The following is an 18,782-nucleotide window of genomic DNA, read 5'->3' as shown; positions in this document are numbered from 1 at the left end:
CCCCCAACACCGTCTCCCTGCTCAGCGTAGGCAGCGAGTCGGAGCTGGGGCCGGCGTCTGCCCCGGCTGCTTGGTCAAGGGCAGAATAGCGAAGGGGCCATGAGAAAGCATCTCCTGGCAGCTGGCAACGGCAGTGCCCTCCTGCGCTGCTCTCCCCTCGCTCGTGGCCAGGAGGGAGCGGGCAGGGTTTAGCAGGGAAGGACACGCAAGGCTCCAGCGGGCAGGAGATGGGGTGCGTGGTGGGCAGCAGGCTTGTGGTGCACAGAGACTGGGATTTTTTTCCTGGCTCTGCTGCGCTCATTCGGGGTTCATTTGTGCTGCGGTTTGCTGGTTCTGCTCTGTTCCCGGTGCAGGGCTGGCGGCACCGGCGCCTGCCGCCTCCCCTCTGCTCTGCCGTGGGCAAAGGACTCTGCCAGCGTCCTCCGGAGAGGTGTAACCGCCCCGCTTTGGGGCTGCTCCATGCATCTCCTTCCCGGGAGGGCTCTCGCAGTCCTAGCCCTGAGCGGGTGCTGGAAAGGGCAGGTCCCAGGGGAGCACAAGAGGTTTTCCTTCACAGCCTGAGCATCCCCTTCCCAAAGGGGGTGAGCTGGGGAGGTGCTGCAGCCCAGGTCCCCTCGGAGAGCCACCAGTCTGGGACAGGGGCTCAGACTAGCCCTCGGGAGCCAGCTGGGGCAGAGGTGCCCGTCCGGGATGCTCTGCCCTGGGCACCTTGCGCAGTTTGCCAATGTCGTGACTCTGGTGCATGTCTTGCAGGCCGGATCTGGTGGATATGGAGAGGGTGCAGATCCAGAGTAACCGGGAGAACCTGGAGCAGGCCTTCGAGATCGCCGAGCGGCTGGGGGTCACACGGCTGCTGGATGCCGAAGGTGGGCGGCCGGGGGAAGCGACTGGTGTGGGGAGATGCCAACCTCTCTGCCCATTCCTCACTGCCTTTCTCCTTGCCCCGTGCCAGATGTGGACGTCCCCTCTCCGGACGAGAAATCCGTAATAACTTACGTGTCTTCAATCTACGATGCCTTTCCCAAAGTCCCCGAGGGAGGAGAAGGGATCAGCGCTATTGTAAGCATCGCTGCGGGTCAGGAGGCTGGGACAGTGTTTTGGGAGGCAGCTGGTTGTTCCGGGAAGGGTTTGGAGGTTTCCTGTCCGCCGTAGCAGATATCTGATGGGTGGAAGAGGCTCGAGGGGAGGAAGGAGCTTCCCCATTAACCTGTCTGTGCTGTGAACTGCTGGTGTGCCTGTAGGGCTGTGGCATTCTGCCGGTCCTGCCATGGGTTTTGAGCTCATGGGACTGCTGAGCTGGCTTCCAGGGAGCAGCTTGCAAGGAGGATCCTCTTCCTCCTCCTCCTCGCTGTACCTGGGATGCCATCACAGCAGAGAATGACCCATCCCGTATCTGTGTCTGGGACACCTCGGTTCCCTCCGTGCTCTGCTCGGCAGGGCCGGGTTCTGCCTCTCCGCCGCGGAGACCTGCCTGCCGGCGGTGCTCTGCAAGGGTGCTGTCGCCCCGCAGGAGGTGGATTCGAGGTGGCTGGAGTACCAGAGCCGCGTGGAGTCCCTCATCTCGTGGATCAAGCAGCACACGATACTCATGTCAGATAAATCCTTCCCCCAGAACCCTGTAGAGCTAAAGGTAGGTCCTGGACAAGGTCCATCTGCAGGGTCCCCTGTGCTCGGTGCCGAGAGCTGGGTGGTGGCACTCCCCAGGGTGGTTTCTGATGAGCCTTTCTCATCCCAGGCACTTTATAACCAGTACATACACTTCAAAGAAACTGAAATCCCAGCAAAAGAGCAGGAAAAAGGAGGGATAGAGGAGCTCTACAAACTGTTAGAGGTAAGTATCATCATGGCTACCCGGAGGCTTGTAGGTGGGAGTGTTGTGCTTTTAGCAAGACTAAACTGTGCTCAGTTCAGGTTTATTTTGGAATGGAGAAGTGGAAATAACCCTCAGGGTAAATGATGTAGCAAGCAGCAGGCTGCAGGAGCAGAGGCAGAGCTGTTGCCTTGTGGCCCCGCTTTCCTTGCTGTAGTCTCTCTCTAGCCAGCTGGAGGAGGAGGAGGAAGGAAATGCCATTTTGTTGATGTTTTCCCCAGGTATGGATTGAATTTGGACGCATCAAGTTACCCCAGGGGTACCACCCCAACGACGTGGAGGAGGAGTGGGGGAAGCTCATCATAGAGATGCTGGAGCGCGAGAAGCTCCTGCGGCCGGCAGTGGAGAGGTCAGTGCTCTGCCCGCGGCAGGCAGAGTCCCCCGCGGGGATGTCCCCTGCTCCCTTGGCCGGGGGGACGTCCCAAAGCCCCTCTCTCATTCTCCTTCCCTCTGTCATCGCAGGCTGGAATTGCTGCTGCAAATCGCTAACAAAATCCAGAATGGTGCTCTGAGCTGTGAAGAAAAACTCACTCTCGCAAAGAACACGCTGCAGGCTGTGAGTGGGGGGTGTTATTTTCCCCCTCCTGATTTTTTAACTTATTTATTTGTTTTCCTGCCTCTTCTTTTATGCCCATCTCCTCCCCTCTCTCCTGCGTGGGGTGCTGGGCTCCCCTGGCCAGCTTTCCTTTCTCTTGTGACATTGAGCCCACCCCAGAGGGGCTGTAGGGGCGGTGATGGATACCTGGTGATCTGTGGCACGAGGACCTTGGGGACAGGGGGACGGGGGAACGGCCTTGCCATGCAGGAGGCTGCCTCTGGGGATGCAGCTAGCGAGGCTGGGTGTCTGCAGAGGCGCTGGCTTGGAGGACAAACAGCAGTTCTGGGAAAGCTTGTTGTACAATGAGGCTTAAAACCCCCCAAATCTGTTTTATTAGTCTAAAAGATTGGCAGACTGTAGCTACCTGGATAAGGATTAGGTTTCTGAAGAGGGGTGTTTTGTTCTGGGAGAAAGAGATGTAAGGGTTGGGAGCTAAAAATGGCGAAACCCAAGGAAGGAATGAGATGCGCGTTTAAGTGACTTTCCACGGGACTAGCCACGGGAGCCCATCTGTCGCTGGAAGCTTTCGGTTCATCCGCAGGAGCTTTTCTGAAGGGGATGTCTTGGGTGTGGTGTGAGTGCTGAACTCATGTTCTTCTACTCGAGTCAAGCTTGCGGATCAAAAGATCTTTTCAGTCTTAAAGTCGATGCTGAGCTGTTACCGAGTTCTCTCTGCCCACTTGCCTGGGCTGAGGGGACCCAACCCTCGGTCTCCCCTCTCTCGGTGCAGGACGCTGCTCACCTGGAGTCGGGCCAGCCAGTGCAGTACGAATCCGACGTGGTCGTGTATCTGCAGGAGTGCGAGGGGCTCATCCGCCAGCTACAGGTGGATGTGCAGATCCTTCGGGATGAGAATTACTATCAGCTGGAGGAGCTGGTGTTCAGGTGAGAGCGGCCGTGTCCAACGTGGTCTGGATGGAGAAACGTGGTCAGGGGCTGATGCATGGGGCTCCTCTGCTCTGTTGTGGGGAAGGAGGGAGTGTGCGTGCATCTTCTTACCCATGCCTTGCTTGCCTCTCCAGGATCATGCGGCTGCAGGACGAGCTGGTGACGCTGAGGCTGGAATGCAGTAACCTGTACAGGAAAGGGCACTTCTCCTCCCTGGAGCTGGTGCCCAGTGCCACGCTGAGCACCACGCACTTGAAGGGCGAGTCCCTGACCAAAGGGCTGCACACCTCCTCTGCCTCCTGGTTCCGGAAGCCCATGACCAGGACGGAGCTGGTGGCCATCTCTTCTTCCGAAGATGAAGGCAGCCTCCGGTTTGTGTACGAGCTGCTGGCCTGGGTGGAGGAAATGCAGGTGAGTGCTGGCGGTCTGGGCCAAACTACCTGCCTCCGCTCACACTGATGCGGGAAGGTAGAAGGGTGGTCTGGGCTTTTTCCTGCTTTTATCTGTGAATAATGGCTTTGGTGGTTCGAAGTTTCTGGAGAGCACTGACGCTTTTGTCTTGAGTTGGGTTTTCTGTCTTGTGATCCTGCTGATCAGTGGGTGTCAGAAGATCCTTTCAAAGCTGGAAGCAAATCTATACTGACGCGGTCAGTCCTTTGGTCTTACATGGGTGTGAAGCTTGCGTAGGCTCTCCCAGAAATCGTTCAGTGTTGGAGCGCTGGCTTAGGACCTTCTACCAGGACTGGCATGGTGTTTGTTCCCTCCTGAGTGACCTAGGAGGTTTCCTTGCCCTTGTGTCCTTTTTGAGATACGCTCCTGCAGATGAGGAGTGCTGACTTGGACCTCTCGACCTGTTTCAGATGAGACTGGAGCGGGCAGAGTGGGGGACCGACCTGCCGAGCGTGGAAACCCAGCTGGAGACCCAGCGGCACGTCCATACCAGCGTGGAGGACCTGGGCTCCAGTGTAAAGGAGGCCAGGATGTACGAGGTATGGTGGCACGAGCTGGGTGACACAGCCCATGGGCACAATGCGTACAGGAAGGTGAGGGCATCAGGATCGGCTCTTGTGGGTAAAGATGCCTGGGGCAGAGGTATTTTTTAAGGACGGAGCTTCTGACGCTGGGCTGGTGCAAGAGGCTGCTGCCCTGAGCCATCCTCTCCGGCTCCTCTTGCTCACACAGAGCTGGGGAGAAAGATTTGGTGATGGGGTTTCAAGTGATGCCGACCCGTGTCAGGTAACATGAGCGTTTGTCATCCTCCAGGGTAAAATGTCTCAGAATTTCCGCGCTAGCTACACGGAGACGCTTGGCAAGCTGGAGACGCAGTACTGCAAGCTGATGGTGAGTGGGCTTCGAGTGGGCTTCTGGCACTGCCCGGGGAGCGTGGGGTCCATCCCTGCCCCCTGCTCCGGAGCATCCCTGCTCCGAGGCTGGGGAGTGGGGAAGAAACCGGTCGCCTTCAGAGCGGGGAGGAGGAATCACACTTTGTTGTGTTCAGGAAACCTCGAGCTTTCGGCTGAGACACCTCCAGAGCTTGCACGGGTTTGTGTCTCGGGCCACGGCCGAGCTGATTTGGCTGAATGAGAAGGAGGAGGAGGAGCTGGCCTACGACTGGAGCAACAACAACCCTAACATTGCAGCCAAAAAGACCTACTTCTCGGTGAGTGACCCCGGGGCAGGGCTGGTGGGACGGGTGCTCTCGTGGTTGCGCTGCTGCTGCTTTTGATGCGCTGTGGGACCTTCAGCTACCAACAGACCTGAAGTCCCCAGAGGTGCTGGATGCTCCCTCCCAAGTCACTGAGCTTGTAGCTCACGAGTGCAGCTGATGAAAGAGCTCTCTCTAGAGAAGAAAGTGCAAAAGAGTGTTTATTCAATTGAGTTTCAATCGAAAAGGCATCAAAACTTGTCTTTTTAGCACTATTTGGAATTAAAAGCATCTTCAACTAGCAGGAGGGGAAAATAAAGTCTAAGCTAAAGAAGAGAATTGATTCCTCTCTAAAGCAGTATAAATGAATTGCTGTCTTTCCACAATGGCACTGCCTGGAACCGAAGAGGTCCCTGGGCAGGTTTCCCGTATCTGTGTTACCTCTGCCCCGTGTGTTTGGTGCCCGGGAGGCATCCTGGTGGGAATGGTACTCCCATAAACTGTGCTGGTTTCCCTGAAAGCCACTGGTGTTTACTGGAGCGCTTCCACGCTGCACGTCGCGTTAGTTGGATGCGTGGTCTGAGTGAGGCTGCTCCCCATAGCCGAGATTGGCACTTTGCTTGTGTCCTTCATGCAGGAGCTGACGATGGAGCTGGAAGAGAAGCAGGACATCTTCCGCTCCCTCCAAGACACGGCCGAGCTGCTGTCCCTGGAGAACCACCCGGCCAAGCAAACCGTAGAGGTGAGCAGGCACGTGGAGGAGCCCTGAGAATCGGCTGTCAGCAAATCGTCTGACCTGGGACTGGGAACCTTGCTGTCCCACCCCACGGTGCCCTTACGGGCAGCCAGGGCTGATAAAGTGTTTTGCGGTGGCAGAAGAACATCAGTGCAGTGATAGAGCTGTTTTGTTCTGGGGAGGGCAATGAGAAACTCGAGGCCATTCCCAAATAATCCCCACCTCGAATTAAGACACAGATATGCTTGTACAGAGCGTGAGCCTTTCCTGCAGCTCCCTTGGAGTTATCCAGGCTTGCAGGAAAACCGTGGTGGTGAAGCAAAGGGCTTCAGGAACACGTTTCTCCCTGATGTGTCTCTGTGGGGTGGGAGAAAGCAAACCTGCGCCTGCCGCAGCCCCCAGCATCACCGGTCCAGCGTCTGCTCTTTGTGCCGGTGTCCAAACTGCAGCCTGTCTGACTGCAGCCAGACCTTCCCCGTTTACGTACATCCCGCCGGCTGTAGCTGTGTCCTTCCTGTGACCCTCCTGGCTGGTAAATGCTCGTTATTCATCGTCGTTTGGGGTGTGTGTGTGTTTCTCAGGCCTACAGTGCTGCCGTGCAGACTCAGTGGCAGTGGATTAAGCAGCTCTGCCTCTGCGTGGAACAGCACGTGAAGGAGAACGCTGCCTATTTTCAGGTACTTGGGAGGGACAGCCCGAATTTCCCTGGTCACCGTCCGCTGCATCCCGCTGCAAGAGCTTTGTATGCCTTTGGGGGAGAGGGAAGGAAGGATTTGTGGTGCTCATGGGGGCTGCTTTCTCCTGAATCACCTCTTTCTCCTTAACTGCTCGCTGGGGATGTCTCGCTAGGGCAAAAGGGATCAACTTCCAGGTAGTTCTGGCCATCCCTGTGGGATGCTCGCTGCCCTTGCAGCCCTGAGGCAGGAATAGCGTCGGGAGCTGGTGGTTGAGATGTTGGGGTGGTGCTTGCCTGCGGCGTGGTGCTGACTCCTCGGTGGACTTCAGCAGGGTTTGGTGACCCTCTTTGCTTTTGCAGTTCTTCAGTGACGCCCGGGAGTCGGAGACCTACCTGCGCAACCTGCAGGACTCCATCAAAAGGAAGTATTCTTGTGACCATAACACAAGCCTGACGCGGCTGGAGGACCTGCTTCAGGACTCCATGGTGGGTTCTCCATCATCCCTGCCACCCTGGGCGGGCGATAGGTGGCCTTCTTGCCCTGGTCCAGCAGCGCTGCTTGGGGTACCTCTTGCTTCCCAGGGAAAACTGGGCTCGTTTTATTCCTACAACGACGCAGTTTCACCCGACGTGGTTTGTTTCCCCGGCTCGGTCAATGTTGTGCTTTTTGTTGGAGCTGCTGCATGCGTTTGTACGTGGGCACGGGGTGCAGGCTGCATGGATGGAGCCAGATCTCGGTTGTTACAGGATCGCTCTTGTTTGGAGGCCCTGGTCAGCATCTTTCTGTATCCTCGGGGTGAAGAGCAGGTGGCGTGTGCTGTCTGTGCAAGCTCATAGCTTGAGATGTGGAAAAGTAAAACGTCTGAGCTGGTTCTTTCCCATCAGTGCCCATCACGCCGTCCCAGTCTGTGGCTGCGTGGAGCCGGTTGTGTTCTGCTGACAGGGGTGTTGTGCAGAGCCTGTAGGATGCTCCCGTTTCTGCTTTTGAGCTGGTGCTCGCGAGGAGCATGGTGGGATGCGGAGAAACGCCTCCTCCTTATCCAGACCAAATCCCACGTTAATCCATCGCGCTGTGCTGGTGGGGGGAGAGCCAGGGCAGCTCGGCCATGCGTGGGGACGGGGGCTTGGCAGCGCTGATCTCCGACCACGTGGCCTGGCTTAGCTGCGGCGTAGCAGACAGCGGACGACGGGCAATTGCGCTGTGATCTGCTTGCCCGAATTGGCCTGAAAAAAACCCACCCTAAAAACAAAACCCAAGGAGCAAAGCATCAGATGGTGTTTGCAGCCAGGGACGGGGGAGGATTTGGGCTGTGGGTTAACCGCTGGGCCACTGGTGGAAGTGCCAGGAGGTGACATTGGAGTGTGTGGAGGTAGGTGGCTGCTTTGGCTTTGCTATTAGGGCATGCCGCTGATTTCCAGCGTGTCCCCAGTGAAACTGGGATGCCATTACTGGGTGTTCGTGATGGGTGCATCAGCCGGGCTAGGGCTCACCGTCTTCTCTCCTAGAGGCCTGGGGGCTTCCATCCTCTCTCTCATGGTCTCGGGGTTGTCATGGTCTGTCCTCCAGCACTACCAGGGCTCGGAGCAGCCAGCCTGGCTCCTGGAGTCCCTGTTTGCCAGCCCTGCAACGCCAGGAGCCTGGCGGGCACCGTCCGGGGTGGGAGAGGCTCGGCCGGGCAGCCCGAGAGCGGCCACGATCTCAGGGCTGGGGCAGCTGCCCTGAGCTCAGCTATATTACTCTTTCTTACCTAATAAGTTAAAGTTGTATTTCTTCCAATCATGCTCCCTGGGACAGGCACAGGTAGTTTATTTAATCATTTATTCTTTTCGTTTTCTTTTTGTTTTTAAACCATTAAATTATCCTCCACTGTTGTTAGCTCACTAACCAACCCCGAGAGTACCAAGCATGAGGGAGAACATTTTTCTGGGATCCTTTTTAAACTTTTGCAGCCAGAATGGGCTGAGCTGCCACTAATCACACGAGCTGCCAGTGTTGTGATCCGCACAGGTCTCCGGCGGTGCTGGAGGCTGTTCCAGGGCAGCTTTGCCACCAGTCTCCCGGGTTGCCCCATCACCGAACCCAGCGGGGACTTGTGGGAATCAATTACGCAGCACCTTCCTCCAACCGGCAAATTTCTACTCAAACCCAGAGACCTGTGCGATCACTCCACCTCTAGCCCCTTCTCCTGAGATGTTTTATCTGCATAATTCATCGTATCCCCATTCCAGTCGTTGGTTTAAACGTGCCTTCATCCTTCGCTTTAGAAAAGGGAGCATGCTTCTGGGGTCTCTCCTCCAGACAACGAAACGTCCCTGGCTTTGGGCTGGCACTTGACCTGCTCCTGGCCCCTTGCACCTCCTGGGACTTTAATTTTGGTGTATGCTGTGTTCTCATTTTTTCCCTTTTGAAAGAAAATATTTTCTTGTCCTAGCAGCAAAAGAGCCAGAGGTGTGCATGCAGCTTTGCAGGGCAGTGGGAGTAGTAGTGGACTTGGAGTCCGTTCTCCCTTCCATCCCATCTCCTGGCCCCTCTTCCCACCCCGTTAGGGCAGCAGGATCCTCCTGATGTGTTTGTTCAGCCCTTGAGATCCCAGCGTAGCTCTTGCAGGCCAGCGTTGGGGTGGGGGGGTGCTGAGATGTCTGGGAAAGACCTCCTCTCCCCTGCCTCCAGCAACCCGTCCTTCATCCTTCTTTCTACCAGGACGAGAAGGAGCAGCTCATTCAGTCGAAGAGCTCCGTCGCCAGCCTGGTGGGACGGTCCAAAACCATCGTTCAGCTCCGGCCCAGGAACCCGGAGCACCTCGTGAAGAGCACGATCCCCATCAAGGCTGTTTGTGACTATCGGCAGATCGAGGTGAGGGCTGGAAGGGGGTCGGCGTGACTTTGAAAGGGAAGGCAGGGACGAGGTGGGGGAGCAGCACCCGTGATGGTTTAGGATGAGCTCCATGGGGTCCGTCAGTGTTTGGAGTGGGAAGACAGAAGGAGGGAAATAGCACGGCAGTGTTTCCTGGAGCAGATTTCCATGTCTCAGCCTTATTCTAGGCAAGAGCTGAAGTCCCTTTCCGCAAGGAGGATGGGCTTCATCAGCCTCAGCCAAATACGCATGTGGGTGGTAGCCAACTCCGTTTAACTTCCTTGGCCTTTCCTCTCCAGACATGAGCGTGCTGCGCTGCTTGGCGCTATACCAGGCTTTTGCTTGATTAAAATATATATGTATATATATTTATGGAAGCTGGCTCGCCCCCGGGAGGGAAGCTGGCAGCAAGGGCAGGCGTGCGCAGCCCCGCTGCTGGTTTCTGATGGGTTTCTGGGTGGTGTTGGTGCCGCTGCAGATCACGATCTGTAGGAACGACGAGTGTGTGCTGGAGGACAATTCCCAGAGGACCAAGTGGAAGGTGATCAGCCCCACGGGGAACGAGGCCATGGTCCCCTCCGTCTGCTTCCTCATCCCCCCGCCCAACAAAGAGGCCATCGAGATGGCCAACAGGTACCTTGCTGCCGGGGAGTCCCAGAGATGCGATGGCAGGGAGGTGGGGAAGGGGCTTGGTGGCATGGGAGGGAACGGGTCTGGGGTGGGAATGGGAGAGGAGCTGGGGTGGAGGAGCAGGAGTGGGTGGCACAGCTGATTTGGGGTGAGGGAAGGAATCCCTCACGGTTATACAGCTGCAAACTCCCTCGCAGCAACTGCTCTAGTAGCTTGCAGGGGGGGAGATGATGCTTTGGGAGGAGGCGTCTCTCCAGGGATCTCTGGCACTGAACGGCAGGAGCATCGCTCGCTGCGGGCTGCCAGGCCGGGGTCGCTGCCTCGGGGGGCTGCCGTGGCTGGTGGGGTATGCCGTGGCTGCTGGATTAACAGGGACAAGGCTGAGCCTGCTGGGGAGATCCAGGGCTGACGGATTTGCTCCTTCCCCTCGCAGGGTAGAGCAGTTGTACCAGAAGGTGATGGCTCTCTGGCACCAGCTCCACATGAACACAAAGAGCCTGATCTCCTGGAACTACCTGCGGAAGGACATAGCCCTGGTGCAAAGCTTCAGCATGGAGAAGGTACGGCAGGAACTTCTCTGCCTGGCTCCGGGGCTGCGTTGCTGCTGTCCGGGGCTCTTCATGTGGCTGAGGGGAAAGGGGAGACCAGAGACTGCAAGTTGGGGAGAAGTCCAGGGTCTTTGCACCTGGAACGGTGGGAAAACCTGAGCTTGGGGGTTCTGTGCAAAGTGATTGCAGTTTTTCCCCGATAAAAAGAGCATCGGCAGTTTGCCTCTGAACTGTAAAAAGCACAAGAGATTGTGGACTTAACGTTTCATTAGGGAGTGAGCAAGGCTGGAGGGAGGCATGAGGCTGGTACGGAGGAGCTCGCTTTTCCTCCTCTAAAGAGAAAATACTCACTTGGCAAAGGAAGGTGATGAAGCCGGGGAGGGTGGCTGCAGGTGATGTGTAGGAAGTTGTTCCCGGTGGTTGGATGTGCCGCTTTTCCACTTGCAGCTCAGATCCTTAGCGCAAGGGGAATGCCAGCAAGCCTTGAAGAGCCTCCAGGCACACTACGAGGACTTCGTGCAGGACAGCCGGGACTCGGAGCTCTTCTCGGTGTCGGACCGGCTGCGCCTGGAGGAGGAAGTGGAGTCTTCCAAGGAACACATCCGGCAGCTGCTGGAGTCCATGGAGAACGGTGAGCTTCAAAGGGCTGATGGGTTAACCAGGAGCTGTGGGGAATCATAAACAAAGGATTTATGGGATGGCTTCATTTTTTTTACGAGCTAGCTCGTTGATGGTGTCAGCAGCTGCTCTCCTTGTTTCTCCATCCATTCAAGTGTTCGCTCGCTGTCCAGTGATGTTCCTGCAGAGAGGGCTCGGCTTTGCAGCTTCAGCTTAACTGCCGAGTCCTCTTACCCCAATATTGTTGGAGATGGGTTTAGGCATTAGGACGGGTTCTGAGCAAGGAGTTCTTCCTGCGTTTAATCTTTAAGAAAATATACGTGGTGGTGACACATGTGACACAGCAGCACTGAGTCCCACAAAGAGCGGGGACTCCGGCTTCGTCATGCGAAATGCCCTGTGGCTGGACTCGTTCTCAGCTGCGTTTGAATGAGATGATTTGATTAACTTGTTTTCCGTCTGGGCAGAGACCCCGGTGCCTCGGTGTCAGTGCGATGCCACGCTCAGCTCCAGGGCTCCTGGCAGGTCCCATTTTGGGGCAGGTACCGGCTGGGGTTGTTTAAGCTGTGGTTTTGTTTTTTCTGTGACTTGCAGAAGACAAGGATGAGACCGTTGCCAGGACATATCTCTCTGAGCTCAAGAATATCCGTCTGCGCCTGGAGGAATGTGAGCAGAGGCTAGTGAGCCGAATCCAGTCCCCAAGCAGCACCCGAGCAGATGGTGACACTATCCAGGAAAACACCATCCGCATCGCGGAGCAGGAGGTCAGTCCTGCTGCTGGGAGATGTGGAGGGGAGGGAGGTGGTGGCCGCTGGTCTTTAGCATGTGCCAAAAAATGGCTTTAGCTTCTCCGGGGTGAACGTGTGGGTGGTGGGTACGTGACTGTGCGGGGTTCGAGGGGATCTTGCGGCGCAGAAGGTAGCAGGAAACCTCTCCAGGTGGGCTCCCTGCTTGGTTGCATACCATCTCCTTTGCCAAGGGCAATCCTGCTTTTTTCTCCGCCTGCTTGGGCTCTCCTTTCACGTTCTTTCCCTTCCTCCCGTAGCGCATGCAGGAGGATCTGCGGCGGGTGGCGGGCGGTTTGTTTCTGAGAGATGCTACAGCTTCCTCGACAAGGCACCCGCGGGGTCCAGCACGCCTCACTTGCGTTCTGAACTTGACTTGGTGGTGAACAAGATGGACCAGATGTACGGGCTGTCTTCCATCTACCTGGACAAGTGAGTCGGGACGTGCCTCTGTTCCCAACCCCCTTTTCGAATCTGCCCAATTCTGCTGAAGACCTTTCTTCTGACCCTCACACACACTGTGCCCGGAACCGTCACCGCGCTCTGTCCCCCTGCGGCGTATGGTGCCAACAGCCTCGCGATCGAAAGGATCTCTGCCAAATTTTGGATGTCATTGTGCGGCCTCTGTTTGGTTTGCCAGGTTGAAGACGGTTGATGTTATTATTCGTAACACCCAAGGAGCAGAGTCTCTGGTGAAAGGGTACGAGGTGAAGCTGAGCCAGGAGGAAGCAGTCCCCGCCGACCTGGCAGCTATTCAGTCTCACCGAGCAGCCCTGCAGGTTGGTGCTGGTCACTTCTCAAGGCGGGCAGGCAGAAACCAGCCAACGCTTTGGCATTTGTCAGGATCCTTCCTTTTCTCTGCTGAATCTCTACTGTATGCCATTTTCCTTGCTTCGATTTAGCTGCCAGGAGGATTCTGTGCTGCTTATGTGATCCCTTGTTGCTTTGTAAAGGTAAAGGAGCTGCTGTGGCTTGTGCCCTCTCTTGCAGGGCACACGCTGGCATCTTGGCAGCTGCGCGTCCTGTTGCTGTAGGATGGGGGCTGAACCAATCTGACTTGCTCCAAGCTGGGAACGTGGTCCCCTCCGTTTTTTGCACGTCCTGTAATCAGCCAGTTCTTTGCAGGTTAAGGAGAGTGGGAAGATAAACCCCTTCTCAGGCTTGTCAGCTGCGGGCAGGAGGGCATCCCTGACTTAACGTGCCTTTTGCTTCCCGTGACGTTGAACCGGTGCTGTCTCTTGCTGGTTTTGCAGCAGTGGCTCGGGGAAGCGAAGGACAAGAGCTCGGTCTTCTCCACGTTGGAGGAGGAGATGGCAAAGGCGAAGGCGGTGGGAGAGCAGCTGTACCGGCTGAGACAAGAGCGCAGCATCGACCTGGAGCGCTATCAGGAGAAGGGAAGCCAGCTGTGGGATCGCTGGCAGCGAGTCTGCGCCCAGATTGAGACCCGGTGAGAAACCTCTGGCCTCCTTTCACACATTTACGTTCATGCTTCAGCTGAGAGCTTGGGTCAGGCTTGTTAGCAGCGATATTTTTCCAGATGGGATTCCCGCTGGTGGCTGGGATATCCCCATAGCCTGCCGTGGCATTTTGCCCTCCTCTTACTTGTCTTGGTTCTTCTCTCAGCCACGCAGAGCTGGAGAGCATCCAGGAGGTGCTGAGTGATTACCGGCAGTGCCACAGTGCCCTGATCCAGTGGATCGAGGAGATCACGGTCCAGCAGGAGCTGATGAAGCCTGGGCAGGCGGAGGAGAGCCGAGTGCTGTCGGAGCAGCTGAGCCAGCAAACGGTAGGACCTCGTGATGTCTCGGAAGCACAGTTGCTGCAGTGACTGCGTCACTTCTTTTACTGAAATCTTTTCATCTGTGAGCTTGAAATTATGAAACACAGCGGGGAGGAGGCTGCAGGCCTGAGCTGGGCGTCTGGGAAGTGAAGAAGCTCTGCTTAGCTTGAGGTGGAGATGATGCCTTGCATCAAAAAATTGAAAAGTATAAAGACTTTACCCAAAAGGGGAGGGATGGGGGCTGAAATTCAGCTCGCCACTGCAGCAGCTGTCCTGACAACCATTTTTGCTTTGAATTTTGTTGAAGGCTTTGGCTGCAGAAATCGAGAAAAATCAAGCCAAACTGGACCAATGTCAGAAATTCTCCCAGCAATACTCGGCTGCCGTCAAGGTACAGATCCCCTCCTGCGCCTAGATAAGGCTGGCTGGGCAGAAACAGCCCTCAGCACAGTTTGCATCTCTCATGCTCCATCTCTCTCCACCCCTGGTTGTGTTTACAGGACTACGAGTTGCAGCTCATGACGTACAGGGCGTTCGTTGAGTCACAGCAGAAGTCTCCCATGAAACGCCGACGCATGCTCTCGTCCTCAGATGCCATCACGCAGGAGGTAGGAGCGCGGCCGCCCGCCCAGCCTCGCCAGGGAGAAATTGGGGGGGGGCTCTTCGATGCTGAGCAAACCGCCAAGCAGCCTCTGTGAATTGAGCTCCTTTCTGCTGAACTCTCTCGTACAAATAAAGTTTCCACCCTCGCTGTTTTTTCCAATAGCCAGAGAGGATGGCTTAGTGCTCTAAGCACCAGGTATATGAAATACCTAGACTCCTGGGAACCCCTGGGTCAAATCCAGCGGGGTCGGCTCAGCCCTTCAGCCTTGCGAGGTAAATAACCAGAGCGCCGTGCGGCGTTACTGTGTGTGGATCTTTGGGACGAGACCTTTAGGGACCCCGAGGTCCTGTCTGCTCCGTGTGGATATTAAAGATCCCAGTAGTCCTCTTGTAAGAGTTGAGCATCCGCCCCAGTGTCCGTGACCGGAGTCTCCCCTTCGCTCCAGTGTCGTGCAGCATGCCGTGTGTGGCCACAACCCTCCCCGTCAGACTTGCTGCGTTTCATTGATGCCGTTACGGGGTCTGCGAGGTGCCTGGGGGGCTTCCCAAGCGAGAGATGATGCATCCATGTCATGTACCATAAAGTACATCGCTCCGGGTCTGCTGCTCGTGACTGATGCGCCCCATTTCCCCCTCTCTCCCTTGGCAGTTCATGGATTTGCGGACTCGCTATACGGCTCTGGTGACGTTAACCACGCAGCACGTGAAGTACATCAGCGATGCTCTCCGGCGGCTGGAGGAGGAGGAGGTAAGGGCGTTGTACAGAACTGAACTCGCTTCAAAATGTGCAGGCTCATTTCCTAGCACCCCAAAGGGTGCTGCTCCGTGTTGAGGTTACGTCTTGGGTGCTGCTTCTGAGAGCCTCTCTGCCTTTGGAGATCTGGGACCTCTTTGATGTGGTTATCTCCCTCCCGCCTCTGGTTGCAGAAAGTGGTGGAGGAGGAGAAGCAGGAGCATGTCGACAAGGTGAAGGAGCTCCTGGGCTGGGCCCTGGGCGTGAAGCAGAGCGTGCAGGGCAGGACGGCCGCTGCCGGGGGCAGAGAGCTGGGCGACATCGAGAAATCCATCTCGGAGCAGCAGGTAAACCGGGGGCAACTGTCAGACCGTTGGTTGAACTTCTGCTCTTTTTCCGCAGCTGAGTTAAGCTTTTTTCTTTTTTTTTTTAATTTTTTTTTTTTTTGACAGGCCCTGAATGAGGAGCTGGCTATGAAGAAGGAGCAGGTTTCTGAGGCCATCAAAACTTCACAAATCTTCCTGGCAAAACACAGCCACAAGTGAGTGTGGCCCGAGGAGGGGACAGGCAGAGCAGTGGGGGGAGATGAGGGACCTTAGGGCTGGCGCTGGTGGGCGGGGGTCCAGGGCCTGACTCTTGTTAAAAACAGCGATGAGCTGCACGTGACAGTTACCTTCTTTCTTATCTGCAACAAGAGTTACGAAATATGCAACCCGTTTTTGCTGTTTGGACAATACTGATGCCCTTTAGTGGTGATCCAGCCCTGTGTGTCGGGGGTTTGGTCGTTACAGTGCAGGTCCGCCTCTGCGGAGCACAGTTACCCTTGCGGGTTTTAGCTGAGCTGGGCGAGGAGTAGGGCAGTGGGAAGAGGGGACTTGCGGTGGGTTTGGCCTTTTCCTTCACCAGAACAAGTTCATTCTGCAGAGCTGGGAGCTGGTTTGTGCAGTTTCTCTGAGAGACTTCTTTTGTTTTGTTTTTTTTCCCCTTGCAGGCTTTCCCATCCAGAGAAGGAACAGATTTCTGCTCAGATCGGTGCCCTCAAGGAGACCTACCAGGGACTCTGCAACGACTCCACGGAGCAGCTCCAGCAGCTCCAGAGCCAGCTGGCTCAGGAGACAGAGCACAAGGTACTGATCCCCGCTCCCTGCCGCGACTGCACGGACACAAAGCACTCCTCAGGGTGTGAAAAAGGTTTTGTTGGGTTGCGTGTCTCATGGCCACCAACCACTCACAGCCCATCGCCTTGCTTACTTGCACGTGGTTGCCCTCCCTTCTCTTCCATCCGTGTGCCATGGAAGCATCCAGGCTGGGGTGATCCCTGGAGGCCCAGCAGGAGCCCTTTACCTGATGCCTTCCAGGTCAATGGGAGAGTTGTCCTTGGCGATGGTTTTCATCGGAGCTCTGCCCTGTGCACAAGGGTTGGCTTGTTCACGCTTGGTGGGCAGGGGTGTAGATGGAGCTCTGTCCTGGAAACCACCCCCTTAGCAAATCGGTGTCCTCTGAGGAATGCCCTCCGAGTGCTTAAACCGCAGAGGGCTCCATCTCAGAGGCTGCCTGCCTGCAGGAGACACGAGAAGGTGGGTTTCTGCAGAAGGGCCTTTGCCCGTGCGGGGTCTGGCGAGAGGTTTGTCTCGGCTGTGGCTGAATGAAGTCGGTCTCCCCAGTGAAAGGTGACTGCGTCGTCCAGGCCCTCAGTTGACCTGGGAGACCTTCACGACCCATAGCTGGACCCATTCCCTGTCCCCATCCTTGTTTCGCTGGGTAGGGAGGGCTGAAAGCGCATCCTTATTGCCTCTGTTATGAGCTGTCTTCGGTCATTCACAGATATACGTGTACGTGTTCTGTAAGTGTATATACATGTGTCGATGGATATATTTGTGTGTTTGCTTGCTGGCTCCCTGTACTCTGAAGCAACGGCCCGCTCAGATCTGGACGCATGACGGAGGGTTTGGCCGTTGGGTCCGTGAGTGAAGCCCTGTTCGAGCCGCTCGCGGGAAGAGGGCGATGGGGCTGCTTGTTTGAAATCTGCCTGTCCAGCTTTCACCTAAACGTAGAGGGTTTCTGTCCAAATTGGACTTCGTAGCACATCTCAGGTGCAGTAAACACTTTCTACTGCAAGCCCTTTAGCCCTCGTGCTGGCAGCAGAAAACTTGCGGGGAGCAAACCGACTCGTCGGTTGCTGCTGAGCCATCACGGCTTTGATGCCGCTGCCGCCAGGAGAGCGGCTGAGCGCAGCCTTGCTGTGGGAAGGATGCTTTTTCCTTTCCCTTTTCCTCCCTCCCAGGAAGGAAAACGACTTTATAGCAAAAACCTTCTCCAGGGCTTGCCGGGCTGGTTTTGTACAGCATGAGCGCGCTTTGGGGCTCAGGCTGGAACAGTTTTCACTCACGTTCTCAGTGAAGCCCCCGAGACAAAAGAAGAGATGGCAGCAGGGCTTCGCCGTAGGCCCCCACCTACGAGGTGATCCCTGCGGCTCTGGTGCGGTTGCTTCACCGTAGAGGGAGCGTGAGGAACTCTTAACATTTGCTTGCTGGAAACATCCAACTGTCAGAGCGAAGTTGTAAGAGACAAAAATGCAAAGCAGAACGCGCTAAATTGAGCATGATGTGTCCCTGTACAGTTTGTGTTTCATGTCAACTGTTTTTAAGATTAACTGACATCCTTGCTTACAAGTTTTAACTAACCCTCCGGGATTTAAACAAACAAAACGCACAAAGTGAAAGAGGACGACCTGTGTGGGGGGTTCTTTTTGCAAACAAAACAGTCGCATGCTGGACGCTAACACCAAGCTTTACACTGTGTGTGATACGGCTGAACTGCTCCGTAAGGCTCTGTCTTTAACTGCTCAAGGCACACCCTGCAACTCGGGTAAGTAAAAGCCTTTTACCCCCCTCCCTCCCATCTCCTTTTTTATCTCTCTCTTCCCCCCTCCCTCTTCTCTGTCGTTCCACGGCTTGTTCGTCTCTGAACCTGCATGTCAGAGTCTGGCGATGGTGGTGGGGAGCGTAGGTTTTTCCAGGAGGTTCACCCCGTCTCCACAGCAGAAGGGGGTGGGGGGATGCGCAGATCAGCGTGGTGGGGGCTGCGCCCTCTGCTCTGCCCGAACCGAGCTGTGCCGCGGCTCCTGAGCACCCCCCGCCGCCTGTGCTGTCAGACCCACCGATTACAAAAAAAAAAATATCAGTGTTGGGGATGCAAAAGAAAGTCATTCCACAATCCCGATTCCATCTTCCCTATCCCCACAAAAATCTTTTAGTGCTTGGGCCAGCCTTATACCCAACCAGTGGGACTGGGAGAAACCCAAACGTCCAAGGAGCCGTTTCTCTCCATCATCTTAATGATTTCCTTCCCTGTGGGGGTACCAGCAAGAAGAGAAAAGCCCCTCCAGGAACACCAGAGTCAATGGTCTGTTCCCAGTCTGTCGCTGTTTCCATGCTGGGACCTCCAGCTTCTCAACGTTTCTCCCCTTGCCCCCTCTGAAGAGCGTGGCTACTGCCAGGTGCCGGGCGGGTGCCGGTGGTCGTGCTCGGGGAGCTGCCCTGCATGGTGCCCTCCTGCCCCCGTGCATGGCCGGTCTGTGGGGCTGGGGAGCTGCTCCGTGGGACGGGGTCTGCGGTGTTCCCCCGCCGTCCTGGCACTTGAGATCTGCTTGGGCAGTGCAGGGTTTAAAGCGTGGCAGGAGTCCATGTGGAGGCTGCGCTGGGAGAGATTCCTAGGTACCCTGAAGTGGGCATCGTCGGTGGTTTTGTCCTCCTCTATGAGTAGACAGTGGGATTTGTGTTGTCCGTACTTTTTAAAACCGGAGTTTGGAATGGCTT

The 18,782-nt window shown here is 56.1% G+C and overlaps 1 protein-coding gene across 1 annotated transcript in view; it reads left to right on the top strand.

The window, feature by feature from the left end:
- Positions 1 to 18,782, top strand: part of LOC104159346 (microtubule-actin cross-linking factor 1, isoforms 1/2/3/5-like) — a gene marked incomplete at its 5' end in the record, with an annotated part of 35,169 nt that overhangs the window by 604 nt on the left and 15,783 nt on the right. The window contains 30 exon segments of the mRNA XM_009697234.1: positions 754 to 866; positions 953 to 1,059; positions 1,511 to 1,630; positions 1,736 to 1,831; positions 2,092 to 2,219; positions 2,333 to 2,426; positions 3,199 to 3,353; positions 3,491 to 3,767; positions 4,217 to 4,345; positions 4,620 to 4,697; positions 4,855 to 5,016; positions 5,639 to 5,743; positions 6,319 to 6,414; positions 6,774 to 6,899; positions 9,115 to 9,267; positions 9,746 to 9,900; positions 10,331 to 10,457; positions 10,893 to 11,076; positions 11,658 to 11,827; positions 12,109 to 12,142; positions 12,145 to 12,280; positions 12,489 to 12,627; positions 13,102 to 13,295; positions 13,472 to 13,634; positions 13,936 to 14,019; positions 14,129 to 14,236; positions 14,881 to 14,979; positions 15,159 to 15,311; positions 15,417 to 15,505; positions 15,956 to 16,091. Of these exon segments, the coding sequence (XP_009695536.1) occupies positions 754 to 866; positions 953 to 1,059; positions 1,511 to 1,630; positions 1,736 to 1,831; positions 2,092 to 2,219; positions 2,333 to 2,426; positions 3,199 to 3,353; positions 3,491 to 3,767; positions 4,217 to 4,345; positions 4,620 to 4,697; positions 4,855 to 5,016; positions 5,639 to 5,743; positions 6,319 to 6,414; positions 6,774 to 6,899; positions 9,115 to 9,267; positions 9,746 to 9,900; positions 10,331 to 10,457; positions 10,893 to 11,076; positions 11,658 to 11,827; positions 12,109 to 12,142; positions 12,145 to 12,280; positions 12,489 to 12,627; positions 13,102 to 13,295; positions 13,472 to 13,634; positions 13,936 to 14,019; positions 14,129 to 14,236; positions 14,881 to 14,979; positions 15,159 to 15,311; positions 15,417 to 15,505; positions 15,956 to 16,091 (3,910 nt within the window).

The sequence above is a fragment of the Cariama cristata genome, unplaced genomic scaffold (assembly GCF_000690535.1).
Source record: "Cariama cristata isolate BGI_N322 unplaced genomic scaffold, ASM69053v1 scaffold15210, whole genome shotgun sequence".
NCBI lineage: Eukaryota > Metazoa > Chordata > Aves > Cariamiformes > Cariamidae > Cariama > Cariama cristata.
The sequence above is the reverse complement of the archived record's forward strand: the minus strand, read 5'-3'. Positions and strand labels throughout refer to the sequence as shown.